The sequence below is a fragment of the Protopterus annectens genome, chromosome 11.part0, assembly GCF_019279795.1.
Source record: "Protopterus annectens isolate FY-2018-M chromosome 11.part0, PAN1.0, whole genome shotgun sequence".
In the NCBI taxonomy this organism is placed as follows: domain Eukaryota; kingdom Metazoa; phylum Chordata; order Ceratodontiformes; family Protopteridae; genus Protopterus; species Protopterus annectens.
This window is the reverse complement of record NC_056745.1, coordinates 1,142,106,047-1,142,123,377: the sequence shown is the minus strand read 5'-3', so window position 1 is coordinate 1,142,123,377 and position 17,331 is coordinate 1,142,106,047. Positions and strand designations below refer to the sequence as shown.

At 36.7% G+C, this 17,331-nt stretch overlaps 1 protein-coding gene across 2 annotated transcripts in view; it reads right to left on the bottom strand.

The window, feature by feature from the left end:
* LAMB4 (laminin subunit beta 4) overlaps window positions 1–17,331 on the bottom strand; it is a 1,139,974-nt gene that overhangs the window by 265,760 nt on the left and 856,883 nt on the right. For both annotated transcript variants that reach the window (XM_044088495.1, XM_044088496.1), the window contains exon 27: window positions 6,966–7,126. In XM_044088495.1, the coding sequence (XP_043944430.1) occupies window positions 6,966–7,126 (161 nt within the window). The remainder of the gene's footprint in view (window positions 1–6,965; window positions 7,127–17,331) is intronic.

Here is a 17,331-nt window from a genome sequence, read left to right as displayed (position 1 = left end):
TGTCTTTCTCCAGACCATACAATGAGATCTGATAAGAAACCATCTGATCTCTACATAACTTCAGATATAAGCTCAGTCTATACTTTTCAAAGGGACGATAGAGTAACTCAGGATTTAATTTCTCCAAGTCTTTTCAATTTCTAATACCATGATGGGACTGGACCAAATTCTAAAGTCAGGGTTTGATTGGAGTTCATGAAATATTCCACATTGTTCTTGTTTCTGTTTGTAGCTCTTGGTATTTTATGACTGTAATTGCTGGGTGTAGACATTTCAATGATAAGTGATATTTTTGTCTTTGTTTTCTTAGACTACTGTATCTGTTTTTCTTTTGGATCTGTTTTTGAACAGTTGGTAATGGGTGATCCTGTGTGATATAAACTTCATCATTCTCAATGATGCTTTGGGGGTTGGGGGTTGGTATAATGGTTAAGGTGTTTGCCTCACAGACATAGGGTACAGGGTTTGATTTTCACATTTGGAAGGGAAATTGGCTAAGCTTAAAAGGGCCCACAAGGGCAGCCAGCCTAGTACTTACCTATGAACCTATGAACCTATATTTTGAATGTTTCACAGCTATTTCTGCAATACAGTACATGTGCAATGCAAAATGCAGCACTCGTGCCACATTATTGTGCCTTTCAGTGGACAGACTGTAACATGCACAGCCAAAAGATGGACAACTGTTTCCAGTGCTGTTTTACAGAACATACATTTGTCTTTCTGTTTATTTCACTTTTTTAATGGACTTTGTAAACTGAAGTGTATAGAGTTTACTGTCAATTTTTGGTTTCAGTTCACCTCTCTTTAACCATTCCTGCATCAAATCCTGGTCAACATGAGTTTTTTCTAGACATTTTCTATACTTGTCAATATACTTGTGGAGTTTCCAATTTTATTTCCTTCTCTTCTAGTCCTTTTCCTAATAGTCTTTCTTTTGTGGGACTTTTGGTTGATGCTTAATTTTTGTCAACTTCTGGTCTAATTTCCACTTATTCTTTGTTCCAAAATGCTTCTGTTAAACTAAGCAATAATGCCATCTTAGGATTTCTTCTCCTCATACTTTTGAATGTTCACTATGTTTAGATCTAATGAGATCACCAAATATGTATGCAGTCCCACAATTGGAGATCTGTGCATGTAATCAGTTTCTAGGAGGCCTATACCTCCTTCAGAGAGTGGGATAAATAATCTTGGAATGCACTGGCTTTTGTATATCCTTTGGTGTCATGAAGCATTTTTATTTATTTATTTATTTATTTATTAATTTATTTATGTCCACTTGATTCAATACTTTTTGGGGTCAATCAATTACACCAAAGCTGTAAGTTATAACAGGAAGAACAAAGTGATTTAAAGCTTAGACTTTATTCCTAGATGTCAAGGCAGCTTTCAATAATGGCTTTAGTCTTCTGAAATATTCCTTACTGAGTTTTGTTCTCATTTGTTCATATTTTAATGTGACCCGTCTTCTATTCACAAATATTTATTCACACCCTCCTGCTCAAGCTCCTTTATATCACAAGGAGTCCCAGGTTGATATTTTCTTGGTGTTGCAGCTTTTATTAATTGTTGCTTTTGTCAGTCTTATATCATCTGAGAAATTTTTAACCATTTAAGTTTGTGCTTTCAGCTCCTTATCAAATGAACTATCCTATCGCAAATCATCCACATAAAGTAGATGGGATTATTGAACAAGGTTAGTTTCTGGAAATTAAACAGTAACCATAGCTTAATCTGTTAAGTAAACAACTTAATGGGTTAAGGGCAAGACAAAACAAGCAGCAGTAATGAACAACCACCCTGGAATATCGCCCTTTTAATTTTAAGCCCTGGTATAGTAATTTGCTCACTGACATTACTTAGTTGCAAAGTGGTGTGCCAATGTTTCATAGTCACTGTGATGTAAATGACTATCTAGCAGTTGGTTTAGAGGATTAAGAAGCTGTGAGCAATCTTCTTCCTGTGCTAAGGTTTGATTCCCTCAGCCTCCATTGCCTATGTGATTCTGAGCAAATCACTTAACCAGACACCGCTCCCGGGCAGTGTCTGAAAAAGGTCCATGAAGATCAGTGCTCTGTCCCGGAAATCAAATAACTAAATAAAATGTAGGGTGCAACTTATACATCTGTAACCATTTCCATTGTCCATGAAGGTGGAATGCTGTCAAATACTTTTTTATAATCTATCCATGCCACAGTTAGTTTTTCCCCTTTTTAAAAAGCTCTGTAATGGCTTTGTTTAACAACAAATGTTCCCTTTGTGTTGTTAACCAGGTTGGTGTCCGTTTGGGATGTGCATATAAATAAGTCTTACTGTGGTCCATATCTTTGCATAAAGATGTTAATAACTTTAGCCAAAAGTTATGTTTGTATCTGCCTGTGCCTGAGGTTTTCTATTTAGGAGCTTTTCTTCATTTTCTTTTAATTTCTCTGGCTGTTAATTCATCCCATTTCATATCCTCTACATTACTGCTCCTTACTGTTTCTGTTAATTCTTCTATACAGTTTGCATATTTGTTATGTTCAGCTGGGGGATCCTCACTGAAATGCTGCACTTGAAAATGATGAGTGCCAAAAAGCAACCCCCCCCCCCCAAAAAAAAAAAAAAGACCAAAAACCTGGAAAAGAGTGAATCTCAAAAATTGCTGTTCACCTTAAAAGCCCCCCACCCTCAGACTTATATTTTATTAATTCTGAGATTGCCATACCTAGGAGAAAAGGTAATATTCTGAGAAATGGCATCTCAGACTTGGTATATACCAATCCGATCTTTTGGCCATGTGGTTTCCACATCTTGGGACTCGCTGTACCAGGTCCTGGCATTTCAAATGGTTACCTCAACTGATTCTTCATAAATGCTTCACCAAAATGTACCTATTTCTTATATATTTCAGTTAATTTTGCTTTGTTTCCTAATTCTCTATAAAACCTTTTTGGATCATCAATGAATTACTTATTTTGTACGTTTTCTTTCTATTTATCTGCATATTTATTATGTGCTTCTGTTTGTGCTGATATATTTAGTTTATTTTTGGAAATAGTGAATAACTCCCCATCTGTTTCGATACTGTGCATTACTTTTACCACATGCATCTTTCTAAGTATTTTTGATCACCTGTTTAATTTTTTTGTCTTCTGCTAACAATGATACATCTTGTCTTAATTGCTTTATAGTTTTCTGTATTCGGTGCTTCCATGGCGGCATTCTGCTTGTTCCCTTCCTTTCCTTTGTTTCTCGGCTTTTTGCGGTAACTCTTTATCTATTAGTTTAGCTGTATAGTGATATATCCCATTTATTTCTGTTATATCACATGGATTTCTATTAATAGTTCTGATTATTGAGTTCATCTGTTTTGCTAACCTTCTAACATTTTGGGTCTTATTTACTTTCTGTAATCTGTTTCTTTCATTTATCTTAATATGTTTGCTCGTATTTATTAAATCAAACAGGTCTTCAAGTAGATCATGCCCTTCTGGACTGGAAGCATCTTTTTTACTCTCGGTTTCCTGTAAGTCTTCTACAGAAAGGTCCAGAACATCTTCTTGTAGCATATCCTTAGCTGTATCCTGCTTCATCCGATTCTTAGATGTATTCTACTTCAGGTCTTCCTTATGGGACCTATCGACTCCTCACAACCAAATATTTCCTGCATCAGAGTTGCCAATGTTTTCTGCTCCATCCCTTATTGTGCAACTTTGACTGGAATATCATGTGAACCTTTTACAGGAGGCTCTAGAACATCACCCTGTGGCAAATCCTCTTCAGGGGCATCTCACTTCACCTGCTGCTCCTCTATGTGGGGACCCACTCATCCATGATTTTGCAAGTCTGCCTGAGTTGGAACTTCCACATTAAACCCTTCATTTTACAGACGGTCTATCATTTCAATTTGTATTTAATTTCTACGTGACTAATCTTGTTTTCCACATTCTTCCTTTGTGATCGTATTTATTTATTTATTTTGTATTGTGATATTTTCCATATCCAGGTACTGTTGCCTGAATTTCTCTTTAAATGTTTTTGGAGATGCTTCTTATATTGATTAGTCTGGCTTTCCCATTTGAATAAATATTGCACCATATCAGATCTCTTTTTATTTCCCATGCCCACGTTTCTTTTTATACTTTCAAAAAAACACCAATTTTTGTCCTTTATCTTTTCTCACTTCCTCTGTTGTTCTTTTTCCCGGTGGCCCAATATTTCATCATCTGTTTTTTTTTTTTTTGATCTATTGCATTAAGGAATATACATATTTATTTCTAGCTTTTGACAGTTTTTCTTGTGAAAGTATTATTTCCTCTAATTTCTCTCATAATGTTTTTGCATATCTTCTATTTGGAAATTTTGGGCTTCTTTTGTAATAGTAACAATGTATCATTTCTTCTTATCCTCAGTAGTCCACTTTATCATCTTTATGCATTTTTTGACTGTCATTTTTGTGTTTTTTGTGTACTGCCTTTTCCTTCTACTACAGGGGGCCACCTTCCCGCTGAGCCTGTTATAACCCTGTGAAATGGAATGTTTCTATGTCCTGAAACATTCTACATTGCATATTTCCAGTTCTGGTACTGCTACGTACACCATGATTAGATACGTTTTTTATCTTGGGACCTGTCCACCCAGTCTTCTTTACTTATTTATTTATTTTTGGCCTACCCATCTCTGTGATATATAAAGTACAATCTACATACAGTATTAGTGTCATCTTAGTCAGATTTTGTAAAAACAGGGTCCAGAAAATGAAAGTATTCACTAAGACTTGAGGATGAATTCAGTTCCAGCAATACTCTCCTTTTCTTTCTGATTTCATCTCTCCATTCAGACCCCATCAGATTGTGTCTCTTTTTGAAGGTGATAGATGTGACTGATGTTTAATTTCCACCTCTTCATTTCCACAAAGAAGACAGAAGGTTTCTTCTCATCATGAACATCAGACATTTCATGGTGAACAATGTCGAAATTAAGCTCCAGATAGTGACAATGTATGGGTGTTGTCTCTCTTTGGTAGCAGGTCACCTGGATAGTGTCACTAGACAGGGCTAATACTTTAATAGAACGTCATTGTCTCCAAGGTGCTGCCTTTTGGTGTGTTCACTGCAGCCATAGTTCTTAGTAATGTGTTTGATGTAGTAGAGGAGGCTTTGTTAGAGCAATACATTTTTTGTGTTTTCTTATCTGCATGTTTGATAGCTAGTAGCACTTAACAATAATACCCTGGTAGCAGCCGTTACTTGGGATTTCTCATTGATGAAGGTCATGTTTTTTTCCCGCACACAGAGAACTGCTTTCATTATGGCAGACACAGAAATGGACAGTGCTGGTCATTCTTATTTACAGAGAAGTTACAGGTAGTCATAGCCTTGGCTTCCTAGGTGAGGACACAGCAGTATATGGAAGCAGAGACCTTTCTGCTCCTTTTGGTCCTCAGTGTCATTCATTTTCCTGCACCTGTTGCTGGTGCTCAGTGTCAGTCACAGGCCTGAGGATGCGGATACTGTAGAGAACAATGAGGTGCCATTGGCTGCAGAGTCAACATGACCTCACTGATCTTCTGTCAGTGTGAGATGCTTATCACCATGTGAGTGGGTAGTTTGTGGCCACCGTTTTCAATGTGGATCTTGTTTTCATGCAAACAATCTTCAAATAGTATCTGATAATGATGAATACATCACTGAAAGCTTAAGGAGCCCACCAGGATGTGAAAGGAAGATGAAACCTGAAAGAAAGGGAATGCATATAATCCTGGCCTAACCTGATGATGCTAAAGCTGTTGATTGGGATATGATGATATGTTGATCCCAATATGATCTGCTTAGTAAGCAAGCCAAATCTGATATCACAACCTGTGTGTAGAAAGGCAGTGCAAGTCTGGCAGCAGGCCAGACTGAGGTTTCTGTCTTACAGCAGTTCATATTGTGGGTAATGTGAATATGCTCAGACTCCCTCAGCTGGTCCTACTCTGCAACTTAGGATGAGACACCTGTTTGTTTGGGCCCTCCAGGCAGTGGGGCATGCCATCCATAATTCACACATTTATGTAGCATTATGGCAGGAATTGTGCAATCTGTACTCCTATAAATTCCTGCAATACATTTGTGAATTGTGGACTCTATATCAACATTTCATGGCCAACAGGCAGTGTCCTGCAGTTGCCAAAGTGCTATGTCCATAACATTTTTCTAAATCCGTGACACTGTTCCACAATGTTGTAGAATCCCCCTACAGTACCTTAAGTCATGTGTACTAACCCAAACATTACAGCTAACCCTATCCCTGAACCTAACACTAAACAAGATACATACCCACATGTTATACTAATTCTGTCCCTACTGCTATCCAGAGTCTTAACACTATAGCAAGGTGTCGCTTTCAAATTGGAAAAGGCTTTTGGAGTATCATTTTTGATGAGCAAAAATTGAGGTAAGTAAGTTTAGAACAGTGTCAGGTACTCACATAAAAGTGATTTATATGTGATCACATGCTTTTTTCCCCAAAAATGTTTTCATCATGTTGAATACCTAGTTCTATTTTGACTAATTTACTATGATTAATTGTAACTGGCTTAGTTGTTGAATGAATAATTGTAAATAAAATGTCTAACACAGTGTATAATTGCTCTATTAATTCATTAGGGAAAACATTAACATAATTATTTTTGCGGAGGTGGAGGCAGGGTAAAGTCTGTACTCTTATATGTGAGAACTTTGCTTCTGTACTCCTGGTGTCTAGATATACTAACAACAAGGTCTCTCAAACTGGGAGAAAAAGGAAAAATGTAAAAGAGGCATAAAACTCCCATCTTATCTCTTCTCTAACTGCTGTAATCTAAAAATAAAATACACTATTGGCAATAAACCAAGTTTTAATATAGCAAAACGACAACAACATAAAATAGTAAAAAGTTATGCAATCAGCTGCAATTAATGTGTGTAAAAGTTAAGGAGAGTTTTACTGTATATTACCATTTATAGCAGTACTGTTGGTAATTGTAGTAAAGTTAAACTTTTTCTGTATATCACTGTAAAATGTCTCCGCTTCTTTCTTTATCTCTTCAATGGTTTCCTTGAGGGCAGGTATATTATCCACCAGGGTTATATTCTGATCCAGTTGTTTTGCAAGTTGTCTGTAAGATGGAACAATACACGTTAAGAACATTTTGCTATAACAGGATACCATGCAAACACATTTTTGACTGACTGTTGTGATAGATGTAGCCTTCTTACTGCAATAATAGAAAAAAAAAAAAAAAAAACATACGAGGCAAGGCCAGTGATCAGGAATAGAAAGAACTTTCCTTAACACCTGCTTGGTTTAATTCTCAGCAGTAGAAACTACCTTTACTGTAACCAACCCAGGCCAGGCTATTGGTCTAAAAAGTTAAATAAATGAGCAAATAAAGACATGGCACCAAAAATGCACTCTTCAAAACTGAAATCAGAAACTATATTATACTTCTATCCAGGACTCAGCAGTAATGATAAACAGGAATGCAGAATTTTAACAAAGTTCATTCTTGTCACCTCACAATTCAACATCATTCATCAGTATTTTGTTGAACTGTGCAAACATTTTTCTCATCTCAAGTATTACATATAATTGATTTATTTGCTTACATTTTATTTACATTTACTTTTGCTAACTAGAAATTAAGTTGTGATGTCCCATTTACTCTTGAGACCCCTGGCAAAAAAAAAAAATCTCTATAACATAGCGAGAACATACAGCTGCTTTCATAACATGCACATAATAAGAACAAATTACAATAAAAGTAATTTGAGTGACACAGTAATTGCAAGCATTCAGAAACTGTAATAATTAAAGAACATTTAGTTTAAGGTTAATAGAGGTGATTGCAGTCTAAATAATAAAAGGAAGTGACTGACAGATTACCAGACTTACACATGGTATTTTAAATCCAGAGTGCCATCCTATATTGTCAAACAGTTCCTATAATCGTGCCAAGTTACAGACAGTTGTCATCTCAGAGTAACATCCTGTTCAATGTCATGTGATAACATATTGACCTGTTGAAATCATGTTTAATAAAGATAAAATGAATGGACACTTTGCTGGTGACAACTACATGACTTACTGAAAAGTAATCAGGCACTAGCTGCAAGTAAGGACAATGAAACATGGAGACTATCATTTGCAGCTCCCTTTGTCAGGTTGAATTAGGTATTGATTAGACAGTAGCACACTGACAGTTCCATTGAGCTGGCTGTTTTTCAGTGCATCCTAAAGTGCCTGCCTCTTATGGCTATACCTCAGGCTGCACAGCAGTTTGTTCCAGAGTGTCACTAAATTTATTTAGGTTTTTTTTATTTTTAACCAGAATATCTAAGTTTACATTGCATTTTCTATCATGTGCTATGTCAGAGAAATCTGGAACTTCTGCTGGTGAGCACATTTCAACTGCATAAGAGGCAACTATTGACTAAACTGCAATTAGTGCAAACTACAGAGAATTATACGACTGGCTATTAATATTCCAAAACAAGCACACTGATTGTTCATCCCAGTCAGCATGCCAGTTGTAAATCCAAACATATACCAACGGAAAAATGTCCGGTCACCCAGATTTTTTTCCATTGGTATATACTGTAACTTTTATTTATTTATTTATTTATTTGTTTGTTCATTTATTAACAAAAATAAATAAACTCCAAAATCTGGACTCCGGACATACCAGAGAGACAGGATGGAGAAAATACTAGGAAAATCAGGTATGTTATTCAAAACTAAAGACACCTACCTGATTTTCCTTGTATTTCCTCCATTCGGTCTCTCTCCTCCCCCTAAACTGTCCAAAACATTTTTTTTAATTAAAAAAAAAAAAACAAAAAAAAAGAAAAAAGGAACAATGGAGACCTTCTTTTCTCCGTTGCGTCTTTTGCACAGCACTGATGTACTACATAAGCATGGGAACACAAGTCAAATACGCATGTGCAGTATATCAGAAAAAGCCCCAGGATAGCTGAAATACACGGAAGGGCACCACGGGGGCATTATACAAAGACGTTATTTAAGAAAAATAAGTTTTTTTTTTTCTTAAATAATGTCATTGTATAATAGCAATAACTGACTCCGTGGTGTGGTATATTGAAATCTGCCCACGGTTTGCTTTATTTAATCACTCGTGCTTCACTCTCATGATTAAACCATGCCAGCCGTGTGTAAATCTTCAATATACCATACTGACATCATTGGTTATTGCTTAAATAGACAATGATATGTCCCACAATGATAGCCAGCTGGAAACTTAGCTGTATTTCTGTTATATTTTGTTTTTTGCAGGAAATGTGACCATAGACCAGTTATTATATTTGAAGAGTAGAATAGTGAAAGTATCAGGTAAGGCGTGTCTGAAGCTAATCTTACACTGAGCCAAAAGATCGCTTTTGATGTTTAGTCTGTTAAGCATTTGATTATTTATTGAGCATGTTCTGATTATCAAGGACGCAGCCTAGATTCTGTTGAGCTTACTTCTGTTATGGCTGGTAGGTCTAGGGTATTGATTAAGAATTATGATAGTTGTTGTCAGAGACTGAGTACAATCATGATCTTTATTCTTAGGAGGAAATAATAACTGATTTGGTGTTAATGGCATTGAGAAGATATAGTTCTGTACAGTAAGCCATAACTATGAATGAAATGCAGTTTTCAGTTAAAAGTGTCAGTTGTGTTATTTGTAAGGATGATAGTGGGAGTTGTCAGAATTGCCTGTGTACAGGATAAATTTTGCATTACCACTGTGATGAGTAATGAAGCTTATCATTTGCAGAGAAGAGAATCCAGTATTAAACACAGTGTAAAATCAGTATCTGCTGGCAAGATGGGAGAAACATCTGCATCCAGCTCACTGCCTGACTTCTGCTGTTTATATAGGCAGTTATTTACAGTCTGGTACTGGAAGTCCAACCATAACTGATTTATCTCCACTAGTCTGTTGCAAAGGACGCTTTGAGATTCCTCTTCAAAGATCTAAGAAGAGCAAAGCAACAATGTTGACACTGTCAGGATGATGCCACAGATTCTAGAAGGGTTGAATTAGTTCTATGGTTTGGACTGAAACCACGTCAAGGATGTGATATTAAACTGAAAACTGATAATTGCCAAATGCTACAACAGTTTGTGAATGTACACTTTTTTCCAGAGTTGCTTTCTTAAAGCAAACTGAGTGCAAGAACAGTAGATTGGCATAAATGTATACATGCGTTTGTTTTTGTTGTGGTTTTATATATTTTTACATTTGCTTCATGAATATTTTTTATGTATCACATGATTGGTTATCACGTGACTTTTTGTTTGTTTAACCTGCTGTGTTTGGTTGATTCCTTGTACTGAAAAAGTCCGGGTTGTGAGTAGATGAAAGCATGCAACTATTAAATATATCTAATTTACTGTTTGTCAAAGTGGTGTTTTTTTTTTTCATTTGAAGTTTTAGTTTTTTACACTGAGTCATGAACAGGCTGTTGGATTTCTATTTCTAAGAAGAAAGAATTATTTACTTAGTTATTAGCTGTAATGAATATGACATAAGCAAAGTTCTGTTTCGAGTGTTGGCAAACACACCACAAACTGTCTATATTGCAAATGAAGGCTTTAATTAAGTATCTGATTACATTTGTTAACCAGGAATGTCCGTCTGGAAGGTTTCATTTTCAGTATAGTCTTCACAAGAAAACACCAAGATGACAAGAAAACAACAAATTACAGTAGTTAGTATGCAGTTAAATAATCAGATAAGAGTTTGCTTTGAAGTGGTGACCCCAACTTATTAAAGAGATCAGAAGAGTGTAAGAAATGCTGTAGAAAGTATTTTCTAGGTGTGGAGGATCGAGATTGGCTCTTAGGAAAGATTTAGCTCTGTATGTTTTGCTTAATGTGAAGTCAGTTTTTGCAATTATGATATACACATGAGAACTGAAATTAAGTTTATTATCAAGGGCAGGTCTAAGAATTATAATTGTTTCAACTTCTATGACTAAGTGAGATTGTCTGAGGTGATATGAGGGGTTTACTACACAAAGAATGCATGGACTCAGGATAGGCTTGGAAATGGGCAGTTGTCGGGAGAGGTTTAGGAGTGAAAATCATTAATTTTGTTTTTGAGGCATTTAGGAGCAGATCCATGCAGTGCAGCTGTCTCTGTAGTGTGAATGTATGATTGTAGAAGAGGGAAGAGGACATGTAAGCTATAACTAGAGACAGCAGTTGTGTACTAGTTTGTAAACTGGATGAGTTTATATTAGTTACAGTGAGTGCCATATTGAACATGAAGACAATAAAGAGTAATGGACCATTGTCTGAGCCTGGGCAGACAACACCAATACAGCATTGTGCTCATATAGCATAGTTTCATTTTTCCACCTGTGGCTTGTTCTCCAGTTATTTGAACCATCTTATACTATACAGAAGTCTATATTATCAAGAGACTATATTAGTTTGTTATGGGAAGCCATACTAAAAGCTTCCAATATTCCAAGAACATGGCAACTACAGATTTTCTAATGGAATGTTCACCAAGAATATATTTATCCTGGTCAATAAGAATTGCGCTGATGGCATGACTGCGCCAAAAGTCATACTGAGTATGTGACGGCAGTTTTTTGAAGGTGCCCTATAAGTTGCATGTGGCTGCATTTTCCATATTGTTTGAAACTGGAGGAATGTCACCTTTATGTGGAGGAGCAACAAGAGACTATCTCCAGTCGTAGGGCACAAATTCCTCAATAATGAATGCATTAATGAGTATAGTGACTCAGTAGGTGAAGGCATAAACAATTCTAAATGTTCTGGTAGGAGGTTGTCAATAGCTGAGACCCTGATTTTAATTTCATGACAGGTTTGCAGTCAGAGGAGGTATAAGCTGCTAGTATGGAAAAAAAGAGACTGCTTTTTAGGGCAGGTTAATACTAGGAAATATCCAAAGTAGGCTTATAGCCTTCCAATATGTCTTGTAAAGGGAGGACATACTGTTTAGAACTCTGAAAAGCATGGAGCTGAAGTGGTACTTATCATCCAATGGTAGTTTAAACAATGGCTTCCGGTTAAAATAGCTCAACAGCTGATAAAAGGAAGATACACTGAATTTTCTCACATTTCTCTACTTATTGTCAATTACATGTTGATTCTTGTCACTTATAATTTAGGGCCAAATCAACTGTATATCACTGAAAATCCCTTAGAACAAACAGTTATAAATCTTGTCCCACTGGCGAACACTGCACACAGGATCCTTTTATGGTAAACTTAATAAGGTCTGCTATATATGGCCATAATGCAATTCACTCACTCATAAGTCACTGAAAATGCTACAAGCAAAGTGTGTCTTGAAAGAATCTTTTTGATGGGGGGGCACTTGCTCCCCATGTGGGACTTAGGGACTGCCACTGTACCATTCCAACTAAATATAGCCTACACTAAGATCTTAGCACCCTATACGAACACTGTGTATGCACAGGATTAAAGCTGTTGTGTTTAGGCTTAAAACACAGGAAATAACATACTTTAATAATACTTCCTAGATAGCATTTTATAAATCTGAAGTGTTATAAAAGAAGCAGTGACTCTAGCAGTCTACAGTTATAAGTTTTGTGCATTCCCATCTAATACTTTGACTCAAGAGCAATTTTGCAGCTGTTAGTGTGACTAAGCAAGTCATGTCTGGGATGGAGACAGAGATAGAAAAGGTGCTCTTTATTTATTTATTCAAAATTGTTCACTGGGTAGGAGTTATTTTAACGTCTTTAGGCTGAGTAGTCTTATCCTGTGGGAACACTTTCTCTGAGAGTGAATCAAGAATCAGACATGATTGTTGAGATGTGGTGTAAATGTTAGTGTTACAGTGATTCTCCCCAAGACAAATAAGTTTTACTTCAACCATGTCAAAATGCAAACTAGCATCTTTAAGGAGGGAAGATTATTTTTTCTTCAAAATTGGAGTAGTGCAAAGCTCATATTACTGAAATGGCAATATCAGAAAAGAGGGGATAGAAAAGATAAGATCTAGCATCACTTTACTCTGCATCAAGTGTGCAGAACATGATTTTGTTATTGCAGTTTTCATACTCAGAGTAACAGTTACAGGACCAGTTAAGCACCTGCAGTCCAAGAACAGGCACTTCTTGGTTAAACTATTTTTTATTATATTTTAAATAATTGTTTTTATTGTCATCCTCAATTTGACCATCCAGTCTTCAACCCTTAATAGTCCATTAGTTCCCTTGACCCCCCCGCCCCAATCCTTATGTCAGTGAAAGAGTGAAGAGTGACAGGGTGAGTTAAGAGCGGAGGACAGCTGATGTCTTCCAGCATCTATTAGATGACTTCTTTTATGCTCTAGGATTCCCCAGGTTGCTCAGAACAAAGTACAATGGTTGTTATGCTGAAATAGTGCAAGTTCCTGCTGTGCCGTACCCATGATACTTAGCACACTCCTTTGGTGTGTTAAGTGTCTAGTCATAAGTACATTAGTACAGATTGCCTTTCTAGCTTCCTGAGTGATTAGATGTGAGAGCTGGTAGCAGCATTTAAGTTTGCCTGTGACTGCTATTAAATTGTTAATGTGTTATAAAAATTAGATGTGGATCTAAAAGCATGCCAGAATATATTTCAGCTTACATGAAAGGAAATTGGTTCCCGACAGAGTCATTCATAAGGATATCAGTGAAGTTCCTTTATAATTGTTGAACAAGAGCACTCAACTATTAAATTGTCTAATTTCCTGCAATGCAAGCAGTTTGTTTGAAACATAAGGAGGTCTAGAGATGATTTAAGTTGTGTTGAAGTTTCATATACTATCAGAAATGTTTTAGTTGCAGTTATAGTAAGTTCATTGATTGTCTTCCAGTGCCATATAGGACAAAATCATACTCTTAATAATTTTTCTTGTCTCTTGAGTGAATTGTTTGCATTTATAAGGGCAATGTCATCTGTATATAGGAAACAACTAATGTTTGATGTATCTCTGGGGCAGTCATTGATGTATAGTGAGAACAGGTCTATATTACTTCATCAAAGTTTTATTTCTGTGAATACCTATTCATCGACCCCTTTACATCAAACATCCATTCATCGACTGCTAAAATCAGCAAACAGTTTTCATAGGGAAGTGAATTACCTGTCCACCACAGCTATTGTCACACACACTACATTATTTCAAACCCACCAAGATGGGCAGATACGCCCCCCCACTCCCCCCTACTTATATATACCAACTCCAAGATCACAATACAGTGGGGAAAAGGGCAAATCTTTAATGATGGCCAACTAACTCTCTTCCCTATAAAAAACATTCACTGATTTTAACATTCGAAGAATGGATGTTTGATGTAAAGGGGTCAATGAATAGGTGATGAATGGAAATAAAACTTTGATGAAGTGATATGGACCCAGTGAGAACAGATGTGGACCTGTAACTGAGCCTTGTGATATACACAAGTGAATATTCCTGCATGTGATTTATAATGGCTAGAGTCTGAAATGTTCTGAGAGTTTAATAGTGTGAGTTAGGTAGTCTGTAAACCAGGCAAGCACCAGTTCAGAGAAACCACAATTTTCTAGATTATTAATGTGTAGATTGTGATTTACAGTTTCAAAAGCCCTTTTAGGTTTATAAAAATTGCTTTAGCAATGTGCCCTTTCTCCATGTTTGTTAGAATTTAATTGGTAAACATGTAGAGGAAACTTCTTTTTTACAATGATTCTATGATTTTGTGGTTCCAGCATAACATTGAAATCTCCTCTTAGTTTTTCAATCTCCTCACTCTTCATTTGCTCTCACTGTGAAAAAAAAGTTGTTATAGAATTTATGTCATCTCTGTTTATGGTGTACATGCTGTCAGTCACTCCTCTAACTCCTCTGATGCTATGCTGTCAGATTATCCATCTCCAGTCACCACTTCTCTTTATTACCTCTGTGGCTAATTACAGGTTCATTCTGAAAAAAATATTACTACTGCCCTCTCTTTTTCTACATATTTTGCTATCAAAGTCTCCTTTTGGGGATTTTCTACTGAGGATGTTTCCACTTTGTCTTTATTGGCTGTTATTTTCTTTTTCTTTAGAAATATCACTCAAAAGAAGGATATGAAGATAACTGTAAAGCATTTCATTATTTGTTCATAATATACCACTGCAAGACAGGTGATGATGGTCTGTGCACCTGGAGCTGAAGTATGTGGTTCACAGATGTCAAACAGTGAATCAATTTGGACAATTTGAGTTCATTTGGCTGCCTTGACCTTTATTGTCCATGTAAAAGGATTGGCAGAGTTTATAAAACTCTGGGCAGTAGGAAGGATGCCTAAAAGCTGAAGCTGTAAAGGTAGCACGCAGATGTATGGCAGCCTTAAGGCAAGGATCTCTTTCCCAGACTCTTAAAGGGCTTGCATGAAATTTCTCAGGATTACATGACCTATGCCAAAATGGCAGCCTTGAGTTTACAGTATATTATGAAGTCTTTCAAATTAGTGAGCTTGTGGGGGGGTGCAGGATAGCAAAAAAAAAAAAAAATAGGAACTCCTCAGGCATTAAATTGGGGTTATGTCATTATTACAGAATACTTGGTAGTTATATAGGTAAAAGCTTCCAAAACAGATCAGCCGAGGAAAGACTGCTGTGTTGCACTCAAAAATGGAGAAGGAGAGCTTGATCTGCCCCATCAAATGGACACACACTTTGCATATTTTAATTAAGGCAAGTCAATACTCATATGAGGTGTTTGTCACATTTAGATGGGAGGGATGGAAGCGGCTGCAAGTTTGTCCATATATAAAAAGGTGACTCTGCAGAGAGTGGCCATTAATTCTAATTATTTTGCAATCCAGTCACTCAGGACTGAGTGCGTGTCTGATCTGGACAAAGCAGAGGCCTCAGCTGAGCTCATCAAGAGAGCCAGCAGATGGCCCACAAAGACCTTCCTCTACTATATTAGATAGAAGCACATCTATAGCTAAAAAAATCAAGTAAGATAATCTGAAGCTGGTAAAAATGAGTACACTGACAAAGAAAACTGTGGAGACTAGGCTATGGCAAAAAAAAAAAAACAGTGAATATTTACTTGTAAGGCACTATTTTATTTCTTTTTTTAGTTACAGATCCAAGAAAGTCTCTGGAATTCAGCAAGCAGCCATGCAGGAATAACTTATTCCTGCACAGCAGGGACCGTTCCTGTTCAGCACGGCAGCGTGCCATGCATATGTATGAAGGCATGCTGCCATGCTCTAAAACGGACACAGTTCCATGTACAAGCACGGGGGGGGGTGATATACATACCCCCTGCACTCCAGAATTGACTTTCAGCAATTTAAAATGAGTGAGAAGGCTCGTAACATCCCCAACCCGTCAGGATAACAAATCTGGTCAAAGCCATAAGGGACAATAGTCCCTAGCAACACAAATGTTGTCAGAATAACAGAAGTAGCATAAACACATAGCGCACGCCTCCCAACCTGTCAGAGTAAGGAATGTGGACAAAGCCAAAAGGGACAATCATCCCATAAAGCAGAAAGTTGATAGAATAACAGGTTCAGCATTAGTAGGGATATTTTAAAGGGTACAAATAAAATAACACTACAAATAATTTTTTTTTTATAAATACGATAAAGTTTAAGCATAGCTGCGTGGGTGTGCTCGTTGCTTAGCTATGCTTATTCCAGCTTAAACAGCACAAGAAGTTAAATAGCAAGAGACATCCAGCATAAGCAGTATTTTAATAGTGTAGTGGTTAGAGCATACACTTTGCCAGCAGCCATTCCTGATTTGATCCCCACTATAACCAATTTGCATTTTACATGTGCAAGCAGTACATAAACATTTATTTTTCTAATTGGCTACTAAATAATATATATTTGCTAACCAGAGTACTGTATTAGGTCCAGATGTGAGGTGTCCATTTAATAAAGTTGTGAGACCCCCATATAAACACAGGTGCCCCATACAGTATAGTCACACACAAATAAATGTAATGAAAGCACATTGGGGGATGTCAGGGACTGCAAACAAATGTATTATATGTAATGAATGATGAATCAATGCCATACAGCAGATAATCTATAAAATGAAAAATAAGCAATGCAAGATAGTCTATAAAATGAAAAATAAGCAATGCTAAGCATTGCACAGCTCTGCTTACCAGGTGTAAGCATTGTGTAAATATGACTGCTAAGCAATAGGTAGCCTAGCTAACTGGATTTGCCTATTGGTAAGCAGTGCTGAACCTATCCCTTTAAGCACTGCTAACCTTAGCTAAGCAGGTTTGCCCGTAGCTTAGCTTAGCTCAGCATATTCAAAACCGTCCAATCACGGCAAAGGTTGGGAAAT